At 35.4% G+C, this 24,329-nt stretch overlaps 1 protein-coding gene across 3 annotated transcripts in view; it reads right to left on the bottom strand.

Moving 5' to 3' along the window:
- Nucleotides 1-24,329, bottom strand: part of rabgap1l (RAB GTPase activating protein 1-like) — a 95,139-nt gene that overhangs the window by 28,182 nt on the left and 42,628 nt on the right. For all 3 annotated transcript variants that reach the window (XM_084416863.1, XM_084416865.1, XM_084416864.1), the window contains exons 14-18: nt 11,104-11,217; nt 9,847-9,921; nt 8,420-8,545; nt 5,363-5,506; nt 1,555-1,596 (exon numbers count right to left, since the gene is read on the bottom strand). In XM_084416863.1, coding sequence (XP_084272989.1) covers nt 1,555-1,596; nt 5,363-5,506; nt 8,420-8,545; nt 9,847-9,921; nt 11,104-11,217 — 501 coding nt within the window. The remainder of the gene's footprint in view (nt 1-1,554; nt 1,597-5,362; nt 5,507-8,419; nt 8,546-9,846; nt 9,922-11,103; nt 11,218-24,329) is intronic.

The raw sequence follows: 24,329 nt of genomic DNA, 5'->3' as shown, positions 1-24,329 counted from the left end.
GTATCGTGAAAGGGAAAATGCCAGTTAGAAAAGACTGCATGATAAGTGATAAACTGAGGTTATTTCCTGTTCACACAGCATTTCTTAACCTGTTTTCCTGTGTCGTTTTTGTATTATATTAAAATTATATTGAATATATATATATATATATAAAATTAAATGCATATATTATTAAGTTATTTATTATATGTATATATTATTAAGTGTGTGTGTGTATATATATATATATATTTTTTTTTTTTATATTATGTTTTAAAATACTCAGTAATCAGACTACAGTTACTGTTTTATTGATTACATGATTACATGTTATTCTCACAATGGCAGTAAACTATTTATAATTCATTGTTTCTCCTTATTACTACTTTTTTATCGTTTGAATTTTCCTTTGTAAAAACGCCTACTGCTTATATACGTTAAGAATATCTTCAGGGCTTGTGGAACTGCACACAAATTCCCATAATTACATGAAATGCAGGTATATTTTCTTTCTCTTTGTATTTTTATATCAATATGGTTTAAGATTATCCTATTCAAATCAACGTGATAAACAAGTTAGGTCAAAAGTAATCTAAAAGTAATCAAAAAGTAGTCTGATTACATTACCTGAAATGTGTAATGTAATGGATTACGTTACTAACTACAAGTTTTGTCATGTCATTTATAATCAGTAACCGACTACAATTTGTAAGTAATCTACCCAGCACTGTATATATGCATTTAACTTAATAAATGGACCCAGAAACTCTTGATTACAGTAATGAAAATACTATCATAATATCTTTTATATATATATATATCGACTGTGATACACATGATTACATATATGATTATGGTATTATATTATGATATATGAAGTGTTTCAGTAATATTACTCATAGCAAAACCTAAGATATCAGAAAGACACTACTTTATCATTTTAGTCTCGCATGTATAGGTCTGTGAACAGCAAACATTTGGGTTTAAAAGAAATCAAGGCAATATTTCTTCTGACCGGCAGAGGGAGACACACTCAATATGTTTTTATTCCTGCTGCATATTAAACTAAAAGCATCAATTCTTCAACCAGGTTTCCCACACTTTTTAAACACTGAATTTCTGACTCATTATTAGGATAAAAAAAGAAATTGCACTCACAAACAGTGTTGTTATTGTTAAATGAACATTAGAAATTTCACCTTGGCAACTATCTGAAATTAGAGCTATATATAAACTAATAAAAATGATAAAAGCACACAAACTAAGATAACACTGCTCACAAAGAACAATTTGTAGCTAATAGTTTAAATCTTAAACTAGCCTCACCTTTTATGGATTTTATTCATTTACATAAGCTTTCCAGTTTTTCATAATTAGAATTAAAGTTTAAAAAAATATAACAGTAATAATGTTAAAGAAGACTGTACTCACAAAAAGCTATTTCTAACCAATAAAATATTTTAAACCCAATCATAACTAGACACATTTGCATGACTTTTTACTGATTTTATTACTTTCCCTCACTTTTCCAAACAATTTAAAACAAGGAGATGTAAGCGTAGTGATGTGCAGTACCTTCAGAAGAGCCAGCGCCACATTGAAGATGATGTTCAACCCCTGTAAAGACATTGAAAAAAGAATTACACACACAAAAACAAACACACAGAAGAATTTATTTGACCATCAAACTGCCTGGAACTACAAAACGGGCCACATGCAAAGGGCGTTTTATTGTAATAAAGAGGATACAGTTTGGAATAAATGGTTCGGAAGGGCTGAAATGCTGTCTTTGCGCTCTACTAGCAATGAGAAGTGCGATGTCGAACGCATTTGCATTTCCTAAAATAGCTCGAATCATACAAAGAGCTCAAATGTGTGGGAGTGACAGGAGCTGAAGGAAGAGGCAAACAATCTCGCTCGCACACGCTCAGGTGGACTGACAGGCAGGTTGATGTGCACAGGCACAGTGAAGGACGTGCGGGAGGTGCTGTGTGTGTGTGTGTGTGTGTGTGTGTGTCAGAGGGGAGCAGGTGGCATCGCAGTAGCGAGCGGAGAAGCAATGCTGAAGTCAGCTCCGCATGGAAACACCCGTCTCGAGCATCGCTTAGAGGACCCGTTCACATGGCAACACAGAGCTAAAAATATCTCATGTTCTCTATTAATAACAGACGGCAGAAAGTATCTCTTCCCGACAGGCTCTAGATGGCGCTAGGGGGCTAAATGGAAATTGCAGGGGGGATAATTGTGTGTGTTTGTTGAGGGAGGGATCACACTTTTCTCTTTGGCTTTGGAGCTGCACACTTTTGGTTATGCAAGAAATATGATTTTAAAAGCCAAGCTCATATACTACGATTGCTTGTTATAATCGATACTAGCAAAACTATCAGTATTTACAATGATTTACAATTAAAAATGTAATAAATATATACACATTTTAATATATATAATATAATAATACAAAATGGTAACACTTTAGTTTAGGGTCCAGTTCTTACTAATAACTAGTTGCTTATTAGCATGCATATTACTAGGATATTGGCTGTTTATTAGTACTTATAAAGCACATATTAATAACTTATTCTGCATGACCATATTCTACATCCTTTATCCCTTAACAACTACCTTACTAACTATTAATAAGAAGTAATTCGGAGTTTATTGAGGCAAAATTCATAGTAAATAATGAGAATTGGACCCTAATCTAACGTGTGACCTAAAAAATGTGAACAAATATGAATGAATTCAAATAACGGCATGACAATTAACAGAAAAGTCAAGTCGACATACTACGATTGATTGTTATAATCAATATAGCCAAACTACTTGTATTTACATTTACAGGAAATCATGCAAAGCAATACAACAACCTGAGCTTTTTATCCTTCATCAACTAGAGCCACTATAGAATGTTACAAAATTGCAGTAATTAATTTCAATAACTACTGAGAATAGTCTTTGTTTGTTTGTAGTTTTTATTTATTTTAGTTTGGGGTCTGTAAGATTTGTAATGCTACTGAAAGAAGTCTCTTATTTAAAAGGCTCATGACATGAGAAGGGAAATTTGCCTTGATCGTTTGACATATAAGAGGTCGCTTCTTAAGACCTCAATGTATAATTTTGTCATGTTTTTTTGAATCTCAAAGTGAACCTAATCCATTCATTTTAATCTTGTCTTAGTGAACACATAGTGAATAAACTAAATGAGAGATTCCTAAAAAGTGTGAAACTTTTTAAGCTGTTAAGGTGAATCGGCACACAAGTTGGCACTAGTGGAAGTGTCTCAGGTTAAATATAAGACCTACTTACAGATATCTAGTTAACTAGTTTTAAAAAGTTATCTTTCAAACATTTTATGCATGTAACCTTACAAATTTTGGAGAGTCCAATTGTTATTTAATTCTCAATAGCACTCGCTGAGTCAACCTGACTTTGTTTCCCAATGGACTGATAACAAATCCTGTGAGTCCTTGGTCCCAAGAGATATTGAAAGGCAGCCAATCAGATTAGAGCTTACCAAAGTGAGAAAGAGCTTTCCGGTTTTGTGTGACGATCAGTGAACGATTTTCTTTGGATTAGTATTTTGGGACAAAACGGAATACGAATAAACTGAAATGTAAATATGATTAGGGAAAGATTGCATACATTTAGAACAAGTTACTCAAAAGTAAAGGCAGAGCCTCAAAAGGCAGCAGAACATTAAATGAATTAGAGATGAACCGATAGATGGATAAGAAGAGAGAGAGAGAGGTGTCTCACAAGCATCTAACAGATTCTCATCATGCGATTCATTGACTGAGACAGGCTGAGGAAACTTTTAATTGTCTTGCCTCGGGCTACCACAGACGCTGAATGAAAGGAAAAGGGGAGAAAAGCGATGGGGGAAAAAAAATAAAAAGGAAAAGCTCTCAGAGGAGCAGAAAGGTCGAAGCGTTACTTTTGGAAAGACACAAAGCCCATTTCTAAGAAGTCAAAGATGCTTGCTTTGGGAAATCTAACGGAGTTCAAGAAGTTTAGAAACTACTGAACTTTCCATCAGTTCCATGTGCGATTCAAAACCCAACACAACTACACTATTTATTTAGACAGAATCCGTTAACAGTTTATCTTTAACAGCATTCATAAATCTAGGTTATTGTAAATTTCCACATATACTCTTACATTTTTAGCTATTAAAATTGTATAGATAATAATACAAGTAACTGCTATAATAATTAATCACAAAGAAGCCAGTAAACTTTACAGATTTGATTAATTTTCATAACTTTTCCTGTCATTCATAATTAGAATACGATTTTTTTTTATAATAATTTTGAAGAAATCACACGCACAAAGAGCAATTTCTAGCCAATTACATAATTTACACTTGAGCTTTGTATGATTTCAATGACTTTTTACAGGTTTTTATTAAATTTCCCTAATTTGATTAATTTCTCGGTTTAGCATTAGGCCTTATATATAGCATTATAATTATGACTTAAGAAAGATCAATAAATTCATAGCATTCATTAATCTAGGTTTAGCTTAATTTCTACATATATCACATTTTTAACATTTTAAGTTGTATAGATTGATTAATGCAAAATGAACAAACATAAAATAACAATGAACAATATACAGTATACTTAGTAAAACATTATTTTCATGATTTATCACAACATTTTTTCTTTTGTCAAATCAACTTAGATAATTCATGTGGTTCAGATAACATAATATTTTGAGTTCCTGTTGATTAAAGCAATGTCCTTTATTACATTAACTAAAAAGAAATTATTTCAATGAACTCAAAAATGTTATGGTAGGTTACTTACTTTTTTTAAGTTAAACCAACAATATTTTTTACAGTGTAACATTAACAATTACTAAATGTATTAAATCACGAAACTTGTGCACCTAAGTCCTGCGATAAACCAGTGCAGTATCCAAATGTTATGCTTTTGCCCTGACCAGACATGAACGTGACAAGCAATGTACAAACGAAACATTCGGTCTCATTTACTAATAATCGTACAAGTTGCTTACTAGGACAAAAATTCCGGTAGATTCACAACAGGTGCGTATAACGGGTACGAACACATATCAATTTGTTCTTACTCTCATTTTATTGTTAATGAATCCAGTCCTGCATCTAAACATGCCCACTTCCCTAATATAATATAGTATGCGAGCAAAGTGTGTAAAATGCGTATTATGTCCAAATGTACCAAAAATACCGACTAAAGTGTAGAATAGAGATGGTTAGAGAAAGAGACCCAATGTCGGTGGCTCGATTTCTATTTATGTTGTGTTGCACTAGTTAGTCTAACCCACAGTGACATCTTATTGGTTAAATGACTTGGTTAGGACATGGTTGCTGTAATTATGTGACTGGAAAAAGATTTATCACCTCGCACAGGAGCAGGTCGGTGATATGGAAGACCATGCAGAGAGGGAACTTGGCGGTAAACAGTGTTAAGAACCACTGGGACGCGTACATATGGGCCTCCAGGTTCAGGTCCTGGAAGCGAGACCAAAGGTCCGGCAACTGCTCCTGGAAAGAGGAAGTAGATAAACAGGAATGGTTAGCGCAAGGGAAATTAACAAGCATGTTTTCATTAGGATGACAAAGTAATTGTATTTATTTTTTGAAGCAAAGGGGGTGGAGCTTGGAAGTGTGTCAAAACAAAAAGAAAAACAGACAATAATAGAAAAAAATGATAGAATGCTAAATATAGAAAGATAGACAGATAAGTAAATAGACAGACAACAAAATGATAGAAAATGGACAGATAAAGCGATAAAATGACAGAGTTAGACAGATATTAGTGCTCACCGATTAATCATATCGCAATCGCAATCGCGATGTCAAGCCTACGCGATTATATGACGCAAAATGCTGTGATTTTATATTAAATAAACAAATTAGCGCTGTTAACGCAATTAACGCAGCATCTGTTAATTTTTGGCATCCTTTGGCTAGTGTTACATGATCCTGCTCTTATTCATGGAAATGCTTTTAAACCATTCATGCGCGATAAGACAAAAAAAGAGCGCAGTGCCTGTGAATGTCCTGACTGTGACACACAGAAAGACTCCCGCTAATATCGTGCGTTTTGTCGAGTATCTTCATAACATAAGAGTAGTCTTATGATGAACGTGAAGAGTTGTGACTCGTGAGAGAATGAGGCGTGTGAGATCCGCGTCTCTGACAGCAGCGGCTGGTCTTAAAGGGACAGTACGCAGTAGCCACTAATTATATCTGTCGCTAAAGTTAATCAAAGAACAAAGGGAACAGAGAAAAACACTCACTGCTCTTGACTAAAGAACTTTTTTCTTTAGGCAGATTATCACTAATCTGTGTGTGCATTTATTTTCCTTGAGAACCAAGCAAGTTGACTCATGAAACCATTTGTTTATTATATCGCAATCTTGACCTCAATTATCGCAATATGACATTTTCCCCAAATCGTGCAGCCCTAACAGATATGTAGACAGACAGATAGATAGAACAACAAGATAGACAGATAAATGTATGACAGACAGACAGACAGACAGACAGACAGGCAAACGATAGATAGAACAAGAGACAAACCGATAAAATGATATATAGAATGGACAGACTGGACAGACAGACAGAAAGGACAGACTGACCCTTTTCTTTCCACCAGCTTTTAAAAGGTTCACTGTGTAATATTTAGCGGCATCTAGTGGTGAGGTTGTGAATTGCAACCAACAGAAGTTACGGTGGCCGACAGGAAAATATGTCATCGTCGTCTGAGATAGCAGAGAGTAGCCAGTTAAACAAGGTTTCTTTACAAAGATAAATTAAGAAATTAGGTTTACTTAATTATTCGGTAAAACGATATGTTATTGCGACTATTACTGCTAGTTGTTCATCATTGTGTCAGTGTTTTATTCGCTGACTTTAGCTAGCTTCTTTCCACGAAGAACAACATAGTGACGAAACGCATATGTCCGTTTAGTGCTACTGTAAAAACATTTCAATGTTAAGGGACCCGCGGTGTATGTAGATAGAAATGGCTAATTCTAAGGTAATAAAAGCATAACGGTTCAGTATGTAAGGTCTTTATACACCACTGAAAACAGTTATGTAAATGATATTGCATTTCTGTCTACAGATCCTCCTAAATATTACACAATGCACCTGGAGTGTAAGACTGAATTACAGTACACGAGTGCAGTAATAAAGCACCTTACACAAACAGCATCTAAATCAAAGACTTACACGTGCTTTGAACTCTGTGTTTGTTTTCTGTTTTTAAACCAGAACAAGTGACTACGTCTGAGGTTATCAGGAGTACCAATACAGAAAATGTTCATTGTTTTCCTGAGGGGACAATGAAGGAACATAAAAATGAAGTAACAATGGGAAAACCCAACACTGAGGGAGCACTTCTTTTTCTTTCCTAAGATACCTAAGATGAATCAATGAATGTGTGAATCACTTCTGAATCTCTTTAAAAAGTAATTTCCCCGCCTCAAAACATAAAAAATAAATAAATAATTAAAACCAAAACAAATGTCTAAAAATAAATAAAAAATGATTAAATATTGCTTAAAAAATATAATAATAATAATAATAATAATAATAATAATTAATAAATAAATATATATATATATATATTTATTTTTATTATTATTATTATTATTTAATTTTTTAAGCAATATTTAATAATTTTTTATTTATTTTTAGACATTTGTCTTGGTTTTAATTATTTATTAATTTTTTATGTTTTGAGGCGGGGAAATTACTTTTAAAATAAATAAATAAATAAATAAATAAATATAAATAAATATAAATATATATATATTTATTTATTTATTTTGGGGTTCCATTCAGTCTATAGTAGGAAAAGTACATGCCAAAGTTAGGGGTTTGTTTAGATCAATAACCCTAGGAATGAGAAATGGCAACAGTGAAGCTTGCCTCAAAAAAGCGTGTTGCTCTATGTATTCAGAGACCAAGCAGAGAATAAATCAAAGACGTAACCGACATCTACAAAGGCACATCTTAAATTAGCATCTCAAAAAGAGAGATAGGAGCTGGATAGGATCTTCTGGAGCGGGAAGACTGAATATTTTTCTGGGGTAAATTGCATTGTCAGATCAGAGAGGTGGGAGCGTTGTGTTAACACATGCAAAGTAAATGACAACAGAGGAAGAGATTCTTCCAGAGAGTGGCACGTATGGCACGTTTTACATGATCGATGCTAACACTCTCGCAGTAGCAGAGCTAGTCGATACTAACCAGGTTGGGTTTAGCGCCGAAAGAGGCTACTTCAGGCCTAATTGCATTTCAGCACAAAATTAAAACCCATTTTCCAGCGCATTGGGTCTAATAGCTTACACGAGGGGCCACCGCTTGCACTCGAGGCGCTCATGAGAGCTGAATGAGTCTGTGTGTCACACAATCTCGCAACTAACACTCAAAGCAGACACAAACCTGCAGCAGACGCTCCAGCTGGTAGAACTTGCAGTGAAGATCTTCAAAGTTGTTTTTGTAGAGCTCTCGGAGACCATAGTTGTACATGATCTTCACCAGCACGCAGAAAGCTTGCTCCTCGGGCATCTAAGGAGAAAAAGTGAACGATATCTGCACAATATTTTTAGATGATTTCAAATGCTAATGATTTCTGCACGAATGTGCTGTGATAAACACAACCAACCCATGATGTTTAAATGTGTCAGCTTGCAGTGTGTCTACAGTGATGAAATCAGAGTTTGTTTGTGTTTGTGAGACGGAGAGCGAGACAGACAGAGAGCTGGGTATTAAATCACACAGACAGCGTGTGTGTCCTGAGCTCAATGGGCTCCTGCAGGTATACGGGCTCTGTCATTAATATTCCTGACAGCTCCTGAGCTTCCTGGGCAAGGCCACGAGAAAGACACTTACACTATATTATAGAAATCCCCAAACGCACTCTAATATCAAGCCTCATACGGGCCGCTGTCGCAGAGAAACAAAAAACGGCATCTTATTCAGCCCTCACTTTAATTAAATATGGGATTAACCGTTTCATCAATGTCCTTCCCGCCGCTTCCTGTTGCTCTCTGCCTATTATAAATGTAGGTCCTCAAAAAGTCAAAGATAAAGCACAATGAGGAAGGTTTTTATTTACACTATTATTAGAGTTATTAGTTAGCTAGCTACTGTAGCTAGTAATGAACATGTAAAAAATGTAGTGAACCCTGTCTCAAAAACACTGTTTAAATTGTTGATTTGCTATCAAAGGAGTTGAGCTTAAAGATAAAACTGACCTAAAAGGATATTTACATAATGCCCAGTAAGAAAAAGTAATATACTTCTGTACAGATTTTTAAATGTGACAGTATTTTTCGGGTTAGTGTCTCAAAAAAAGAACAATTAAAAACAAATATAAATACATAAACTAAATATTTATGATAAATAAAATGAAATGAAAGAATTAATGAAACAAAACAAAAACAACAAAAACAAAACACAAAACACAAAACAAAAACAAAACGCACAACAAAAAAACAAAACAAAAACAAAAAATAAAATAAAAACAAACAAAAACACAAAAATAAAACAAAACAACAAAACCAATTGTAAAAAAACAAAAACAAACCGCAGAACAAAAACAAAACAAAAACACAGAAAACAAAAACAAAAAATAAAACAAAAAAACAAAAACACAAAAATAAAACAAAGCAACAAAAAACCAATTGTAAAAATAAAATAAAATAATAAAAAAACGCACAACAAAAACAAAACAAAAACACAGAAAAAATAAAATAAAAATAAATAAATAAAAACACAAATATAAAACAAAAACAAAACAACAAAACAAAAATCACCTGTCCTCAACTAAACAGATTATTTGAGGTCAATTCGGGGTAAATACTTACATGTAAAAGTAATACGGCGGCCAAAAATGATTGACCTTGGCAATAACCAATCTCCTCATCATACACAGAGTAAGCCTGTGGAGAAAACATCCGTTAAGATACTGTGCACAGAAACAAAGCTTTCTGAAACTAATATCAAGGAATAAAAGTCTTGTTTGTCTGTTTTTTTTTATTTTATGTAATGCTATTACTTAATATTCTGAAACATTTTTGACGTTATCAATAATAATAATACAAAATAATATCATTTTAAAAAGTATGTTATTTAGAGAAAAAATATTTTATATTGAAAATAATGTGTACAAAAAAAAAAAAAAAAAAAAAATATATATATATATATATATATATATATATATATATATATATATATATATATATATATATATATATATATATATATGTTAGATGTGTAACATCTGGTTCTGCCCTACATTAATTAGCATTAAATATTTTTAAATTAATAAATAATTCAATTTAAATTTGCATTTGTTGTAAATGCTGCTTCATGCTGTCTTTAAATCACAGTTATAATTCTGCTTCGTCATATGTAAATGACTGGAAACAGATAAACTTTCTTGGCAACATATGCCGCTGCCAGGATTAGCTGGATTGAAGGTCCTTTGCACAATTTAGGAGCCTTTTAATCTGTCGGTGCCAATCAGCTGATGGAGACTCCTCACAAAAGAGATTTAACAGAGAACAGGACAACTGCACTCCTTTTCTCCTCCACTCAACGCTTTTCTCCTGTTTTTCGATAATACATCATTCAATATACATTCATTTATATTTGTAATTATTATCCTGGCAAGAAGTATAGTTCATTATTGAATTATGATTGTCAAGCAACGTCACTTGATGCACTATACCGACTTTCTGGTCAAAGGTGTCGACGTTTTAAAACGCTTCTTACGTGGCTCTTTCATTCAGATTCTAGAGCCAGAACCATCTGTTTAATTATGTAGATATAGATGTTTGCTGGATAATTGCTTGTTAGATAATAACTGCATTAGTTCCAGCTTCACTTCTAAATATAATAACAGATCTATGATGTGTAAACTAGCATGTTGGATAGGTTTCACCCATCTCAGGGACGTAGATTTGCATGGAGGCGAGTACAGCACATGTGGTTGGATATCTACCAAGGCCGTTACAGCAAAACAAAAGGTCAGTGGAGAGAGATGTTGCAGCGTGTCGTGATGCTTGTTAGCAGACGGCAGGAGTGAGTCATGCCTGGAGGATGTGCAGCTTTCACCTCACCTTGCAGATCTTGTATAGAGAATCTTGGCCATCGCCTCCCGAGTCTTTGAAGTAGTCGTGGGCAGGGAAGGTGCGATGGATGTCTCTGGTGATGACGCCTTCCTGGGCAGAGTCCTGTGGGTCCAAAAAACAGTTACAATCAGGCCTTTTTATTTTATCAAAAAATATTTTGTATTCTTTTATAATTATTTTGATTATTATTATATAACTTATAACAATATAACTTATTTAACTTTTTATTGTATTCATTTATTATTATTCAATTATTATTTATGATTATTTCATTAATACATAAATACTATTTTATTATTTTGATATAAATATTTGGATTACAAATTTATTATTATTATTATTATTATTATTATTATTATTTAATTACATTTATAATGATTTGTATAAATAAATGAATAAAGTATTTAGTAATATTAGTAATTCTATTATACATTTTACTACTGTTTATTATTATTATTATTATTAATACTTAGTTATACATGTTTTAAATATAAAACATTTAATTTAAAATTAAAACTGATGTATAATAATAATAATAATAATAATAATAATGATTTTGTATTATATTTGTGTTTATGAATTATATTTTATTATTTTAATAAATATATAAATCAAATGGTTGTATAATAAAATGTTTTATTGTAATTTAAGGTATGATTAATTATTAGTTCAACTTATTTAAATCAATATTTAATAATAATCAATCATTTTGCATGGTCATATTGTTTATCATTTTATAAATAATAGTTTTAATAAAACACTACTATATTATAACAATATTTTATGTATTACTAATATTTAATTAGTCATGGTTATTTAACAACAACAACAACAACAACAACATCAACAACACCCCACAATAAATGAAATGCAATTTTATAGTTATTTTTGGATTCTATTCTAGAGTTTTTGTGGATTTTTTTGTTTTTGTAACAGTGACAGATACAACAGCAAATAGGGAAACAAGTGTGTGATCCGAACCAGATAAGTGCGCAGATAACAGTACAGATGAGGTACTATCACACATGCAGCCTGCACTGGAAAAGCTCAATTACTAACAATGTGATGGTCATTTTCTCTACAGTCTTTGATCTCCATCCATGTTCCTTTAAGCTCCAATACAAACAAGGTTGAGCTTGACTGAGGACAGTGAAGTAGCACGTACAACGTGTATTTTGTCAAGAAGACACAGAGAAGATTCCTTGAGTGAAGAAATGAAGCGTTTACAGACTTGAGATAGATTAAGCAGCGCGGGAAAGTGTCTTACTCAGCACAGCACACTCTTCAAAGCGGGACACAAATCGAATTAACAAGTCAAATGCAGACGGCGTTCCAGTCAAATGATGGAGAACATGAACAGACTCTGACAAGCAAAGCAGGGATAAAACTCAGGACCAGAGCCAAGAGAGACACTTTAAAGCATCTAACTCTGGACCGAACTGACTTCAGCATGGGTTTTGCCATGCAGAATTATGGGAAATGTAGTTTTGCTACATAAGCCTGTCAGAAACCGGCTAAACAGGCAGAATATTAATCAGTTGTCCTTCCTATCAACTCTTGAGTGAACAGATCGGTGGAATTCACGCCGTGGCAACATCAGACGGCGACTGCGGAAATGTCTCTGACAGGCTGAGTTGTAATAAGGTCCATTCCATTAACAGCGTGTGTCAGGGCTAATTAAAGGCATCATTAGTCAACTAATGCGAGAGAGGGAAGGACAGGTTTCCACCTCCCCTCACCTGTTTACACTGTGTCTGAGAGTTTGTTACAGGGTGGGCAGAATAAAGCCTGACGGATGAAGCAAATCTTTTAAATAAGGTGAATCTTATGGTCTTATTTGCATCTATATGGGTCTTTAATCCGTCTGTATCAACAGCTGAAGTTGACTTACTCTTGTACATCCTGATTAATGTTACCTTCCCTTTTCTCTTCAACATGCATGCTATGAATAATGCATCCTTCTTTTCTGCCATTTCTCCATATACATGATCCGGATAAATTCTTGATGACAGTACAGAGCACAGCACACCCATTTGTGTAACTTACTTCATCAGTTTACGTTTATGCAGAGGAAAAACGAGGTCATAAAGGCCATTTCCAATGAAGGTTTGTATGTATGTGTATGTATGTATGTTAGTGTTGCACGGTGTACCGATACTTCAAAAGTATCGCGATACTCGGAAATTAAAAACGTCACTATACCTAAATTTATAAGTATCGATACTTTAAAAAAAAATGGACGTCTGTGTTTTTTTTCCTGACGCACGCAGCAAAGAACCTGCCAGTGTCATGTGACAAAACACTACAGCGAGATGGCTGCATGTGCGAGCACAAGTGGTCCACGACTCGTAGAAAAAGATGACGCGAGGAGTGACATATGGAATTACGCTGCCTACCTTGCTCTGTTGCACAGTGCACCGATACTTAAAAGGTAAATCGGAAATTAAAAACGTCACGATTCCTTAATTTATTAGTATCGATACTTCTAAGAATATCCAGATTTGTTAGGCCGGCGAAACACTGGCTGCGTGTCGTGTCCGTTTTTATTTCGGCTCCCATGTTAACTGCCTGCGTGACACACGCGTCTGGGAGCAGCTCGAGCCGCGCGGAAAACGCGTGCATGCAAGAATAGAACCGACGCCTATTTGTCACGCAAGCGTGTTGGAAGCGTTCCCAGGCAAAATAGAATAGGAAAAGACGTTTCAATGTCTTTTTGACACGAATACATATTAATAAATGACATTTTGATGTTTGAAAGTTTTGACATAAATACAATATAAATGTAATTAAAAAAAATATTATCGATTTTCAAATATTGCACCTCTCAATACAGAACGAATTATTCTGTAGCCTATTTTGCCGTCAAGTGCATCAACACTGCCGACGTTGTCTTTGCTGCTATATATTTATGTTTAACATGAAGTATAGACCTTCCACAACTCTCTCCCCACGTCAAATATATCACCAATGAGGCTTATCATATGTTACCAATATTAAACATTGTTTAATATAATCGCTGTTCATATTTTTATTCAAAGTTCGGAATCAAGATAAAGCTCTTATGTTTCTTATGATAAATGAGATAATGCTGCTAAATTTATAATTTTTTTTACCTTGAATGTCATTGCTCTAATTAATTTTTTATATTTTTATATTTCATATATTTTGTTCAAATGTTTAATATATCTGCTGTTCATATGTTCATTTATTAGTGTGTTATATGATTAGAATGTTGTCCCGGTTTTAAAATAAAGCGCAGCAATGATATTTGAGAGTGTTTCTCCCTTTTCAGGAAAAGTATCGAAAAAGTATCGAAATCGCAATACTTGACTTAGTATCGGTATCGAAACAATAATTTTGGTATCGTGACAACACTAATGTATGTATGTATGTATGTATGTGTGTGTGTGTGTGTGTGTATGTATGTATGTATGAATGTGTGTGTGTATGTGTGTGTGTGTGTGTATGTGTGTGTGTGTGTGTGTGTGTGTGTGTGTGTGTGTGTGTGTGTGTGTGTGTGTGTGTGTGTGTGTGTGTGTGTGTGTGTGTGTATGTATGTATGTGTGTGTGTGTGTGTGTGTGTGTGTGTGTGTGTGTGTGTGTGTGTGTGTGTGTGTGTGTGTGTGTGTGTGTATGTATGTATGTATGTATATTTTTGTAAGTAAGTGTAAGTAAGATTTTTTATGTTTTTAAAATAAGTCTCTTATGCTCACCAAGGCTGCATTTATCATTTATTTGATTAAAAAAAAAAAAAAAAAAAAAATAAACAGTAATATTGTGAAATATTATTACAATTTAAAATAACTTTAATATATTTTAAAATGTAATTTATTCCTGTAATGCAAAGCTGAATTTTCAGCATCATTACTCCAGTCTTCAGTGTCACATGATCCTTCAGAAATCATTCTAATATGATGATTTGCTGCTCAAGAAACATTTATTATTATTATCAATGTTGGAAACAGTTATGAAAAAAAAAAAAAAAAAAAAATCAGGATTCTTTGAATAGAAAGTTCAAAAGAACAGCACTTATCTGAAATGGAAAGCTTTTGTAACATTATACACTACCGTTCAAAAGTTTGGGGGGGATAAAATAAATCAATACTTTTATTCAGCAAGGATGCATTAAATTGATCAAAAGTTACAGTAAAAACATTTATGATGTTCCAAAAGATTCCATTTCAAATAAATGAAATAGAACTTTCTATTCATCAAAGACCTTTGACCTTTGCTCAGCAATGACCTTTAGAGGGGAATATATAAAACTGCATTTTTACAGCGAGTGCCATTTTGGCGTGTTTTGCAACAGCAACAAAAAGACTCAAAGCTGTAATTTTGTCACAGTATGGGGTTAATCACACCATGGTGTATGATTGAGTTCAGCGGACTGTTTCACTGTTGCTCCCTTCCTCTCTTTGCATCCCTCCCTCTCACCCCCATCACTCTCGCTTCTCGCAGTGTGCATGAAAATGAAATGCTGCCTCATAAACTGCGAGTTAGTGACAAATGGTATTCATAAAAAAAAGCCAGAGATACAGGCTGCGAATGGTAATGTGGCCACTAAACATCTGTGAGGCTCAGCAATAGCAAAACCGCCCAGACCAGAGACCCAGGGAGGGGATAAACAAAGGGATGCAATCTGATTACATTCATGGCAAAAGCTCGAGTAAACTCACTGCCGGCCTCCCGACACGTTTGGGCTGACGGGACGCGTGGTCACAAATAACAGAGGGCCAGTCAGATTTCTCCAGGCTCCTGAAGAAAGATAAAACCACTGACCTTCAGGGACATTGATCTGAGGGATCTTCAACATGGGTGGACGTTTATTAGAGGGACGCGAGTGTCCTGGGTTTGTCTTCATGAAACTGAACCAGTAGAGTAGTTTACATAAACTGGTAAATGTTAAATAAAAATTTTTTTGAAAACTAAAAGTAAAATCAATGGTTTTAAATAGTTAATTTAGGCATCACATCATCACAAAAGATGTCATTTAACTCTTTCCACGCCATTGACGGAATTTTCCAACAATCCGTGTTTTCACTGTTATACGGTAGGGGGCGCTAATACACATCTTCTGAAAGAGTACTGAACCACCTCCTCAAAACACGCGCGAGGAAGATGCAAAAACAAGTGATATCATATGTAATCATATGTAAAATAACGTGACCACCAACATTAAACAGAATATAATTTAAAACTGCCTAATGCCTTGAATGTTACTGAGTGAAGTGTCGACCCAGGCCGAGCGATAGGACAGTGCAAGCATTAGGAGTGTTGATGAGCCCGATCTACTCCATCTGTGTTTTGATCATCGTTCTGAATGCGATCTGGAAAAAGTCTTTGAAAAAAAAAAACGTGATTTTCTCCGTTTTGCTCAAAATGTTGCTTTTTTTTATGAAACTTACACATATTCAAATGTTGATAAAAAAGAATGCATGAAGTTAGAATAAAACAGCCTAAATCAGAGGCTTTGTTCTTTCTTTTGATAAATTGCATGTTCATATATTCATAAAACTAAATATTTTGGGGGTCATGAAACTTTTGTGAAAATAACCAAAAACACTGGCGGTGGCTGGCAACTTTTTTTTTAAATGCTGGCAGGGAAAGAGATAACAGTTAATAAATAGGTGTTAATTAATAATTCATATTTAATGATGTAATAAAATAGACTAAAAGCTAAAATCAACATCATAATCATTTTAAAAGCTACAAGTAAATACAGCAATCACATTTTAAAGGGGTGGCTGATTATGATATCGCTTTTCTAACTTTAGTTAGTGTGTAATGTTGCTGTTTGAGCATAAACAACATCTGCAAAGTAACGACACTCAAAGTTCAAAGCAAAGGGAGATATTTGCTTTTAAAGAAATTGCTTTTTAAGGACTACAACAAACGGCTGGGACTACACGACATTCCTCCCGGGTTGGTGACATCACGAACCCTAACATGTACATAAACCTCGCCCCTGGAACACGATTTATAGATGATCAAGAGAGAATATGCTAATCAATGACTAGAACATAACTACACATAAGCTACATAAATTCATCAACTAACCATTCAGAAATGTCGTCTACGTGTTGTCACTTCTCGAGTCTCTCCATTCGAAATTTTCAGTGCATGTCTGTGTGAGGTAATCAAAGCCGCTAAGGACACAAGTTGTTGTAGCTCCGCCCCCTGTGCCGGGAGCAGCAGCTCATTTGCATTTAAAGGGACAGACACAAAAACGGGGCGTTTTTGCTCACCCTCAAAGTGACAATTTTACCATGCTATATAAAAATATCTGTGGGGTATTTTGAGCTAAAACTTCGCATACAGTACACACTCTGAGGACATCAAAGACTTATTTTACATCTTGTGAAAAGGGTGTATACCACCCCTTTAATGTATAGTTTGAAAAATGGATATTACGATTCTATACTACATATAAAAAATAAACGAAATGAAAAAATGCATTATAAATGTCATTAATGAAAGTTATCATATAAAGTAAAAGCAGCTCTGGAAAGATTAAAAATTGGGGTAGCACCTAGTATCACACTAATAAAAATGAGAGGAACTAAAACACGGGGCTTCCTTCACATATGCTTAGTACAGTTTGACATGATGCCTTGTGTGAATTGGGCCCTACAAATGAGCTGCCACAAAAGGGCATCAACAGATGTGTTCTTTCCACAGCGCACTTCACCCTGAAGCTCACAGGGCCTCCGCTCATCTTGTTAACGCCCCGAAATGACAGGCAGTACTGCACCTCAGCACGTCCTAGAACGGTGAAAGTCGGTCGGTTGGGTCACAGCAACGCCGGGGCTAAAAGCTCCAAGCAGAGTCTCCCGCAAGAACAGAGCGAGTCGCTCTGAAATCCGGGATGACAGCAAAAAACATTAGTGCAAGCTGGACTGAGAGATGCAGCATGACAAGCTGGTGTGGAGGCACAGTGACTGAGACAGGCGCGCTGTCTCCGAGAAGCTGCCGTCAGGCTCGCTCAGTCACTCTAGAACTTTCCGTGGTGGGCACACAGTGCGAAAGAGCCTCTGAAGTTTGTGCCGGGCCTCCCACTGGGTTCTAAGCCAGTCAGCGCCGATCTTGTGCGGGTCTGACAACAAAGCGGCTGTCACCAGAGCCCCACCCGGGGCGAGCTGACCTATTTTTCAGATGTGACACCAGGAGAAGAGAGTACACAAGTGGCGTGATGCACTATCAAAAGCCGAATCTGCTCCAAGTGGAGCTGTGGATGTTACTACGGGGATCCGAATCTGCTCCGTCAACTCACGATGCTGTAATATGCAACATTATAGGTCAAGCCGGGGTCTGTGGAAAACGATTACAAGATCTCATGCTGTTCAGCTGCGGAAGATGAAATAAAGATGTTGACCGTTGTTGCTGAGCTGAACAGAACATGAAATAACCTGCATAACAACATAAATAGGAAATGAAGTCTTAAATGCCAATAATAACACAATTTTGTTCACTTATAATTGCAGATAATAAAAAAGTTCTACAAATTATTTCATGTTATGGCTGATAATTGATAACTTCTATTAAAATTCAGTACTATATTGAGTCAATATTTGTTTTAGATGCAAAAAAAAAAAGTCCAAAAAATAATTAAATATGTATTTTTTTAATTAAATCCTGAAATCTACAATCAACTGTTTTAAACGCTATAAATAAAATTAGGCATCATAACATGTTAATGTACAGTATACTTTTTTTTATTGATTTCAAGACAGTGAAAGTCTGTGAGAAATGATTCCGAGTTGAACTTGTATTACAAAATCATAAATTCATTTCACGTTCTGTATGAAAAACTGATGATTATGAAATAGAAACTCTACCTGACACCGATGCTATGGCTAATAAACCGATAAATGGTCGATACTAAAATTCTATTCTATAAAATTAATAAAAAAAACACTAAAGTAATCAATCATTTTAAAAGCCAAATTGAATTTAAGCATGACAACATTAAAGTGTACAGTATACAAAATAATACATTTCCTAAAAATAACTGACATCGGCCAATAACCGACATGATACAGATATATGGTATATATAGATTTTTACAGCTTAGTTTCTATAAATGTTTTAGGAGGACAAAAAAAGTAGCTTTGCGATGAGAACGTCATATGTCTACAAAGAGAGAATCCTCTTTTGTATGATAAAGTAAATCCCCTGACCACTTTAACCTTCCTGCAATGAACCTCGGAGTGCTTGAGGTTAAAATTAGAAGTGAAGGAAAAGGCGAGGCAGAAAAATCGCAGGTGATTGACAGTAGGAATATTACCTCCTCTATTCCTTCCCTGGCTGGAATCGGCGCAGTTCAAAGAGGGCCGTAATTGAAATTGACAAACTGCAGCATTAGCCTGATCACAACAGCCAACCTTGCAGCAGCAAAATAAAAGGTGCCTGAGAGGAGGAAGAGAAGGGGAGAAAAGAGAGCGAGGAAGGAGGGCTGAAGTGTTCTCTATGCTTCGCAAGCACCAAGACAGATTAATCTTGTTCATGCATAATGCATGCCAGCGCGGTGTGTGATCGCATTGACGGCCGGTTATTAACTGTGTCACAGTGCGAAAACACACCCGAATCAACAGACCTCACATGCATATACAATCCACGGCTAAACAACTGCAAAAGACCGAGGACTTTGTGCAAAAGGCGATAAAAAACAACAACTGTAATCATGGAAAGCTTGGAACTGACTGAGAGATTACAGCTCGAGGCGTATGAGTTTAAAACTGCAGTGTACACTTGAAGATGCAAATCTGATGATATCCCTTCCATCTAAATGTAAACATTTTCTGGATTACGAGTTTCACAACTTCCATCAAATGTTGAGACTGTGTCACCAAGTTCATTAAAAACCAGAGAGCCCGCGGAGCTCCGTTCTGTCATGGCTCTTCGAGGATCTTTCGGTCTCCCGAGGGCCTGCAACATCTGGTCCTCAGGACAGACTGTTAACTCGTCTGTCAGCGTGTCGTCACTGCTCTTTTAATTGCCAGTACTGTGTTGAATGCTAATTCATTGGGCATGCTAATGATCTAATTGGAAAGAGAACACTTGCGATAGCTACGGATACATCGACTACAATTGTCACAAAACCAAAATCACTGACATCGATACCAGTGAGATTTTAAGATTATAGACACTAATTTAAATAATCACAGCAAAAACTAGCATGTTATCAAAGACATTAGTTAAACCAGTACTAAATACTGTATTAAATATTAATAATTTGAATTAAAACAATGAGATGTATTGTTCAAGTGATTCTCAATTAATTAAATCAAAGACTTTCTAAGTAATTATTTAATAAACTAGGGATCCACTGAAATTTGGACCAATACCGATAACAGATATTTAACCGATAACTGTTATTAGACATCAATCTACAATATATATTTCTTATAAGACCAAAATCGATAACTTTATAAAGTAATTTATCGGTTGATACCGATATGACAACAGATATAGAGCATTTTTAAAGAAAAGGGTAGCAAAATAAATGAAAAAATTAAGATCTCTTTTCTTGGCAATACTATTGTTTGATTAATTTCATTACCGATACTGCAGAAAAAGGTTACTGCTTTTTTATTTTAGTATGGACTTAATATTTTCAACATCTCTAACGGCCGCCATGCAGGTTTTCGGCTGTGGAGCCTCGCTGAATGGTGGCTATATTTGTCTTTTCACCTGGGGACAGTGGATGTTCTTTACCTATCCATTTGTGATGTGAGTGCCTAGATGGAAGGTGCCCTTTACGCCTTGGGCCAGTTTTCTCTTTAGAAAACTTAGACTTCACTATTATGGAAGAAAAAGGCCACACAGTTCACAGACCAGTGAAAAAGGGGCGACGGCAACTAACGCATGACCCTTCAAGACATCCCAAAGCAATCTGAGGAACTGAAATAGGTGGATGCAGGCAGCACTTCACACATGGGAAATGTAGCGAACATGCAGTGGATGTGAAACTAACCCAGATGACCTTTGAGAAACCAACAACTTGAGAGGACACACTTAGATACAGGATGTGTCCCAAACGGCATGCTTGATGTGTACTTGTGGTCTTCCGATGGCCACGTGTTCCATTTGACACTTTAGGTTTCATAAGGACGCTATGGACCGTCAATGAACACCAAATAAGGACCACAAGGGCTAAGGGTGACATTTGGGACAGGAATTCAGAAGTACAGGCTCTCCAGACACCTGGGAATTTAGAGAACCGCAAGAAACCGATCGAAAGCAGCATCTCAACTCCTCAAGATGGCATATGGACATAATAAGCAGAGAAATTTCTATTTTAATGGCTATTATTTTTCAGCCTAAAAAAAGGATACTCAAAAGTTTTCCTGAATTAAGTTGCCATAGCTACAAGACTTGAAGTCTTGGGAGATTCAAGGGGAAAAAAAAAACCTTGAGAGCTAGTGACAGGAACTCTCGTCTTGTCGATACTTTGTTCAAATGAACAACTAATCCCACGTTTACACAAAGAAGCAAAAGGTATAATGTGTTTCCATGGGGAAAGTACGGACCCAAAAGATTCACCTCAGGTCAAGTAGATTAAACTATGACAGATCTGGCCGAACCCACAGAGATGATTGGAAATAAGAGCGTCGTCTCAGAGGGGAATAGGGCTTTTCATACAGTCGGTGATGAATTAAAGGGCTGTGAGTGGAGCCTGGCTGATAAGGGAACAGTGGTGTCGAAGCGATCCTTCATTGTTCTTGGTGACCTGCTTTTCCCTCACAAGGTGTCAAGTCCACGATTTGACTCAATCGGTCTCGCTCCTTCAACCCAAACCTGTGTGACAAAGGGGCAACCTTTAGGGAAAAGGCACAACGACAATCTTTATTTCTCTCCACACGACCAATTTCACTCACTCCTTGCACGGTTCGGACCAGTAACCTTCTTGCTACCAGTACTAAGGCTTATAGGGATAGTTCAGCCCTTGAAAATTAGAAATGTTGATGTTCCAAACCTGACTTACTTTCTTCAGTGAAACATAAAAAAGGGTATTTTGAAGAATGTTTTAACTGTTTTTATCCACACAATGACAGTCAATGGGGTCCAAAACAACATTGTTAGGAACCCATTGACTTTCATTGTATGGGGAAAGAAATATAAGTATTTTCTTTTGTGTTCCACATGGAACTGGTGAGTAAATTAAATTCTCCTTTTTAAGTGGAAAAGCTTCAACTGTTGAAACATTCACATTTACTTCTCTAATGTGACCTGCTTCCGAATTAAACAGGACATTCAAAGTGTAACAAATCAGGAAATATCGAAAAGGGAAGTCAAGCAAGGGGACGGAACAAATTATTACATTTTGATGAAAGACTAAAATGTATTTTTTCTATGGAATAACATTTTGTGAACAAAATTACAGAAAAATGATTGACAGGTTTTTCGTCAACAGTAATAAAGACGAGAAGAAAATTGTGCATCATGGTAATAATTAAGAGATTTGAATTAAAACTTGCAACAAAAAATTGCGCCGCAACTTGCGCAAAACAGCAATGTTTTCAAATAATCCGATCATAGGCAATAAATCGTGTAGGTTGACCCACTTGATAAACCAAAGCAATTTGCTAGCAGGTTAATTAACTCATCCAAACGCATCCTATCCAGATATAAGATTAATCTGATAAATACACAAAATAAATGTTATGTTAAATACTAAAATGTTAATTACATCACTAAAGTTATTTTTGTCAATGTCAATCTGGCTAAAATGATTAAGGTAATTTAATTAATTTAAAATGTAATGATTCATTTCAGTTGACAGAAATAACATTTAAGTATTTTATAACATAATTACGTTTATGTGTGTGTGTGTGTATATATATATATATATGATCTGATGATTATGGTATGACAAAATAGTGTAAATATAAACCAAAAAAGTGACCTTTTTTTGTGTGAAAAATCATAAGACGACCAGTATTATGTAAACCAATGCCAAGGCCAATTTTGATTTCATCTCAATATGACCTGCAATGGCAGGTTGGATGAGCGGCAAAAAAGTGCTTGGAAAGTGAAGGCATTTGTAAATGGCTTGGCATGCAGTGAAGTCTGTTCAGAGGCAGCCTGCCAGAGCGTGGCAGGAGACAAGTCCAGAGAGAAAGGTGGAGAACGAGAGATAGAGAGCAAAGGTTTGCGCAAATGAGAGAAAATTCAAGGGGATAAAATAAAAATAAAAAAATGACAGGTCGGGGCCTCGTCTGGTTTGTCTGCGGAGACCTGCAGAGAGCGAATGCTGTCTCATTACCATCAGGGTCATTAGCTTCGGTCTGATCTCTCCGCAACACGCCAGCACAGCAACCCCCGAGAGAACATGTGAAAACACGCTCTCCAAAAGTGACACTTGTTCTGTCATTAAGTCATGAATATCTCAAGAGTGCTAGAACAATTCCTCTGGGACACACGGTACGCTCTCTCTCTGTCCTTCTCACTCCTCCCCTTGTGCGTTTTCATAACCCGTTTGTTCACCCGCTAATGACATTAGCTGCCATTTCAGGCTCAGGCACATGATCCCTTGGCGGTTTTGCATGGAAAACAATAGGGAGCGATGTGGTGCTAAGGGACGGAAACACTGCCTGTGGATGCACGCCGTCCCGCTCTCGATGATTTTAATTAATTTCTCATGATCAAAAGTGAAACATCGATGGGGTAAAAATTTCCTCGTGGTTTCCATGACAATGTAAGACGACTGTGTTCTCCCCTCCACACAGGACTTATTTGAAGAATTTGCAACCCGGAATTATTAATATTCAAATATATCCAAAAATAGACTGGCACAGAACTAGAGTTTTGATATTCAAGCGCCAGGATTCTGCAAGCGCTCTCCAACCAATCCATTCAACGGAGACGCGGAAACAGTTTTCGTTTTAGGCTTAGCTAACACATGGGTCATACTGAAAATGTATTTTGACAACATGTTTGTTTATATTTTTACTTTGAAAAATGTATTTAAATATACAAAATGCATTTTTGTAGTAAAAAAATAGTCTATTATGAGTTACAATTTAAATATATTATAAATTAATTATAAATTAATTGGAATTAAAAAATGCCATTTATACATAAAATGAATTGAATCATAGTCTATAATGATTGGGGCTGCAACTTGTTAAATAATTAGATAATTAGTGAATAAAATCCATTTAAATTATATTTAAATATACATTTAAAAACTTACAATGATGTAACCAATATAT

The sequence above is a fragment of the Rutilus rutilus genome, assembly GCF_951802725.1.
Source record: "Rutilus rutilus genome assembly, chromosome: 8".
In the NCBI taxonomy this organism is placed as follows: Eukaryota; Metazoa; Chordata; class Actinopteri; order Cypriniformes; family Leuciscidae; genus Rutilus; species Rutilus rutilus.
This window is presented reverse-complemented; position numbering and strand designations above follow the sequence as displayed.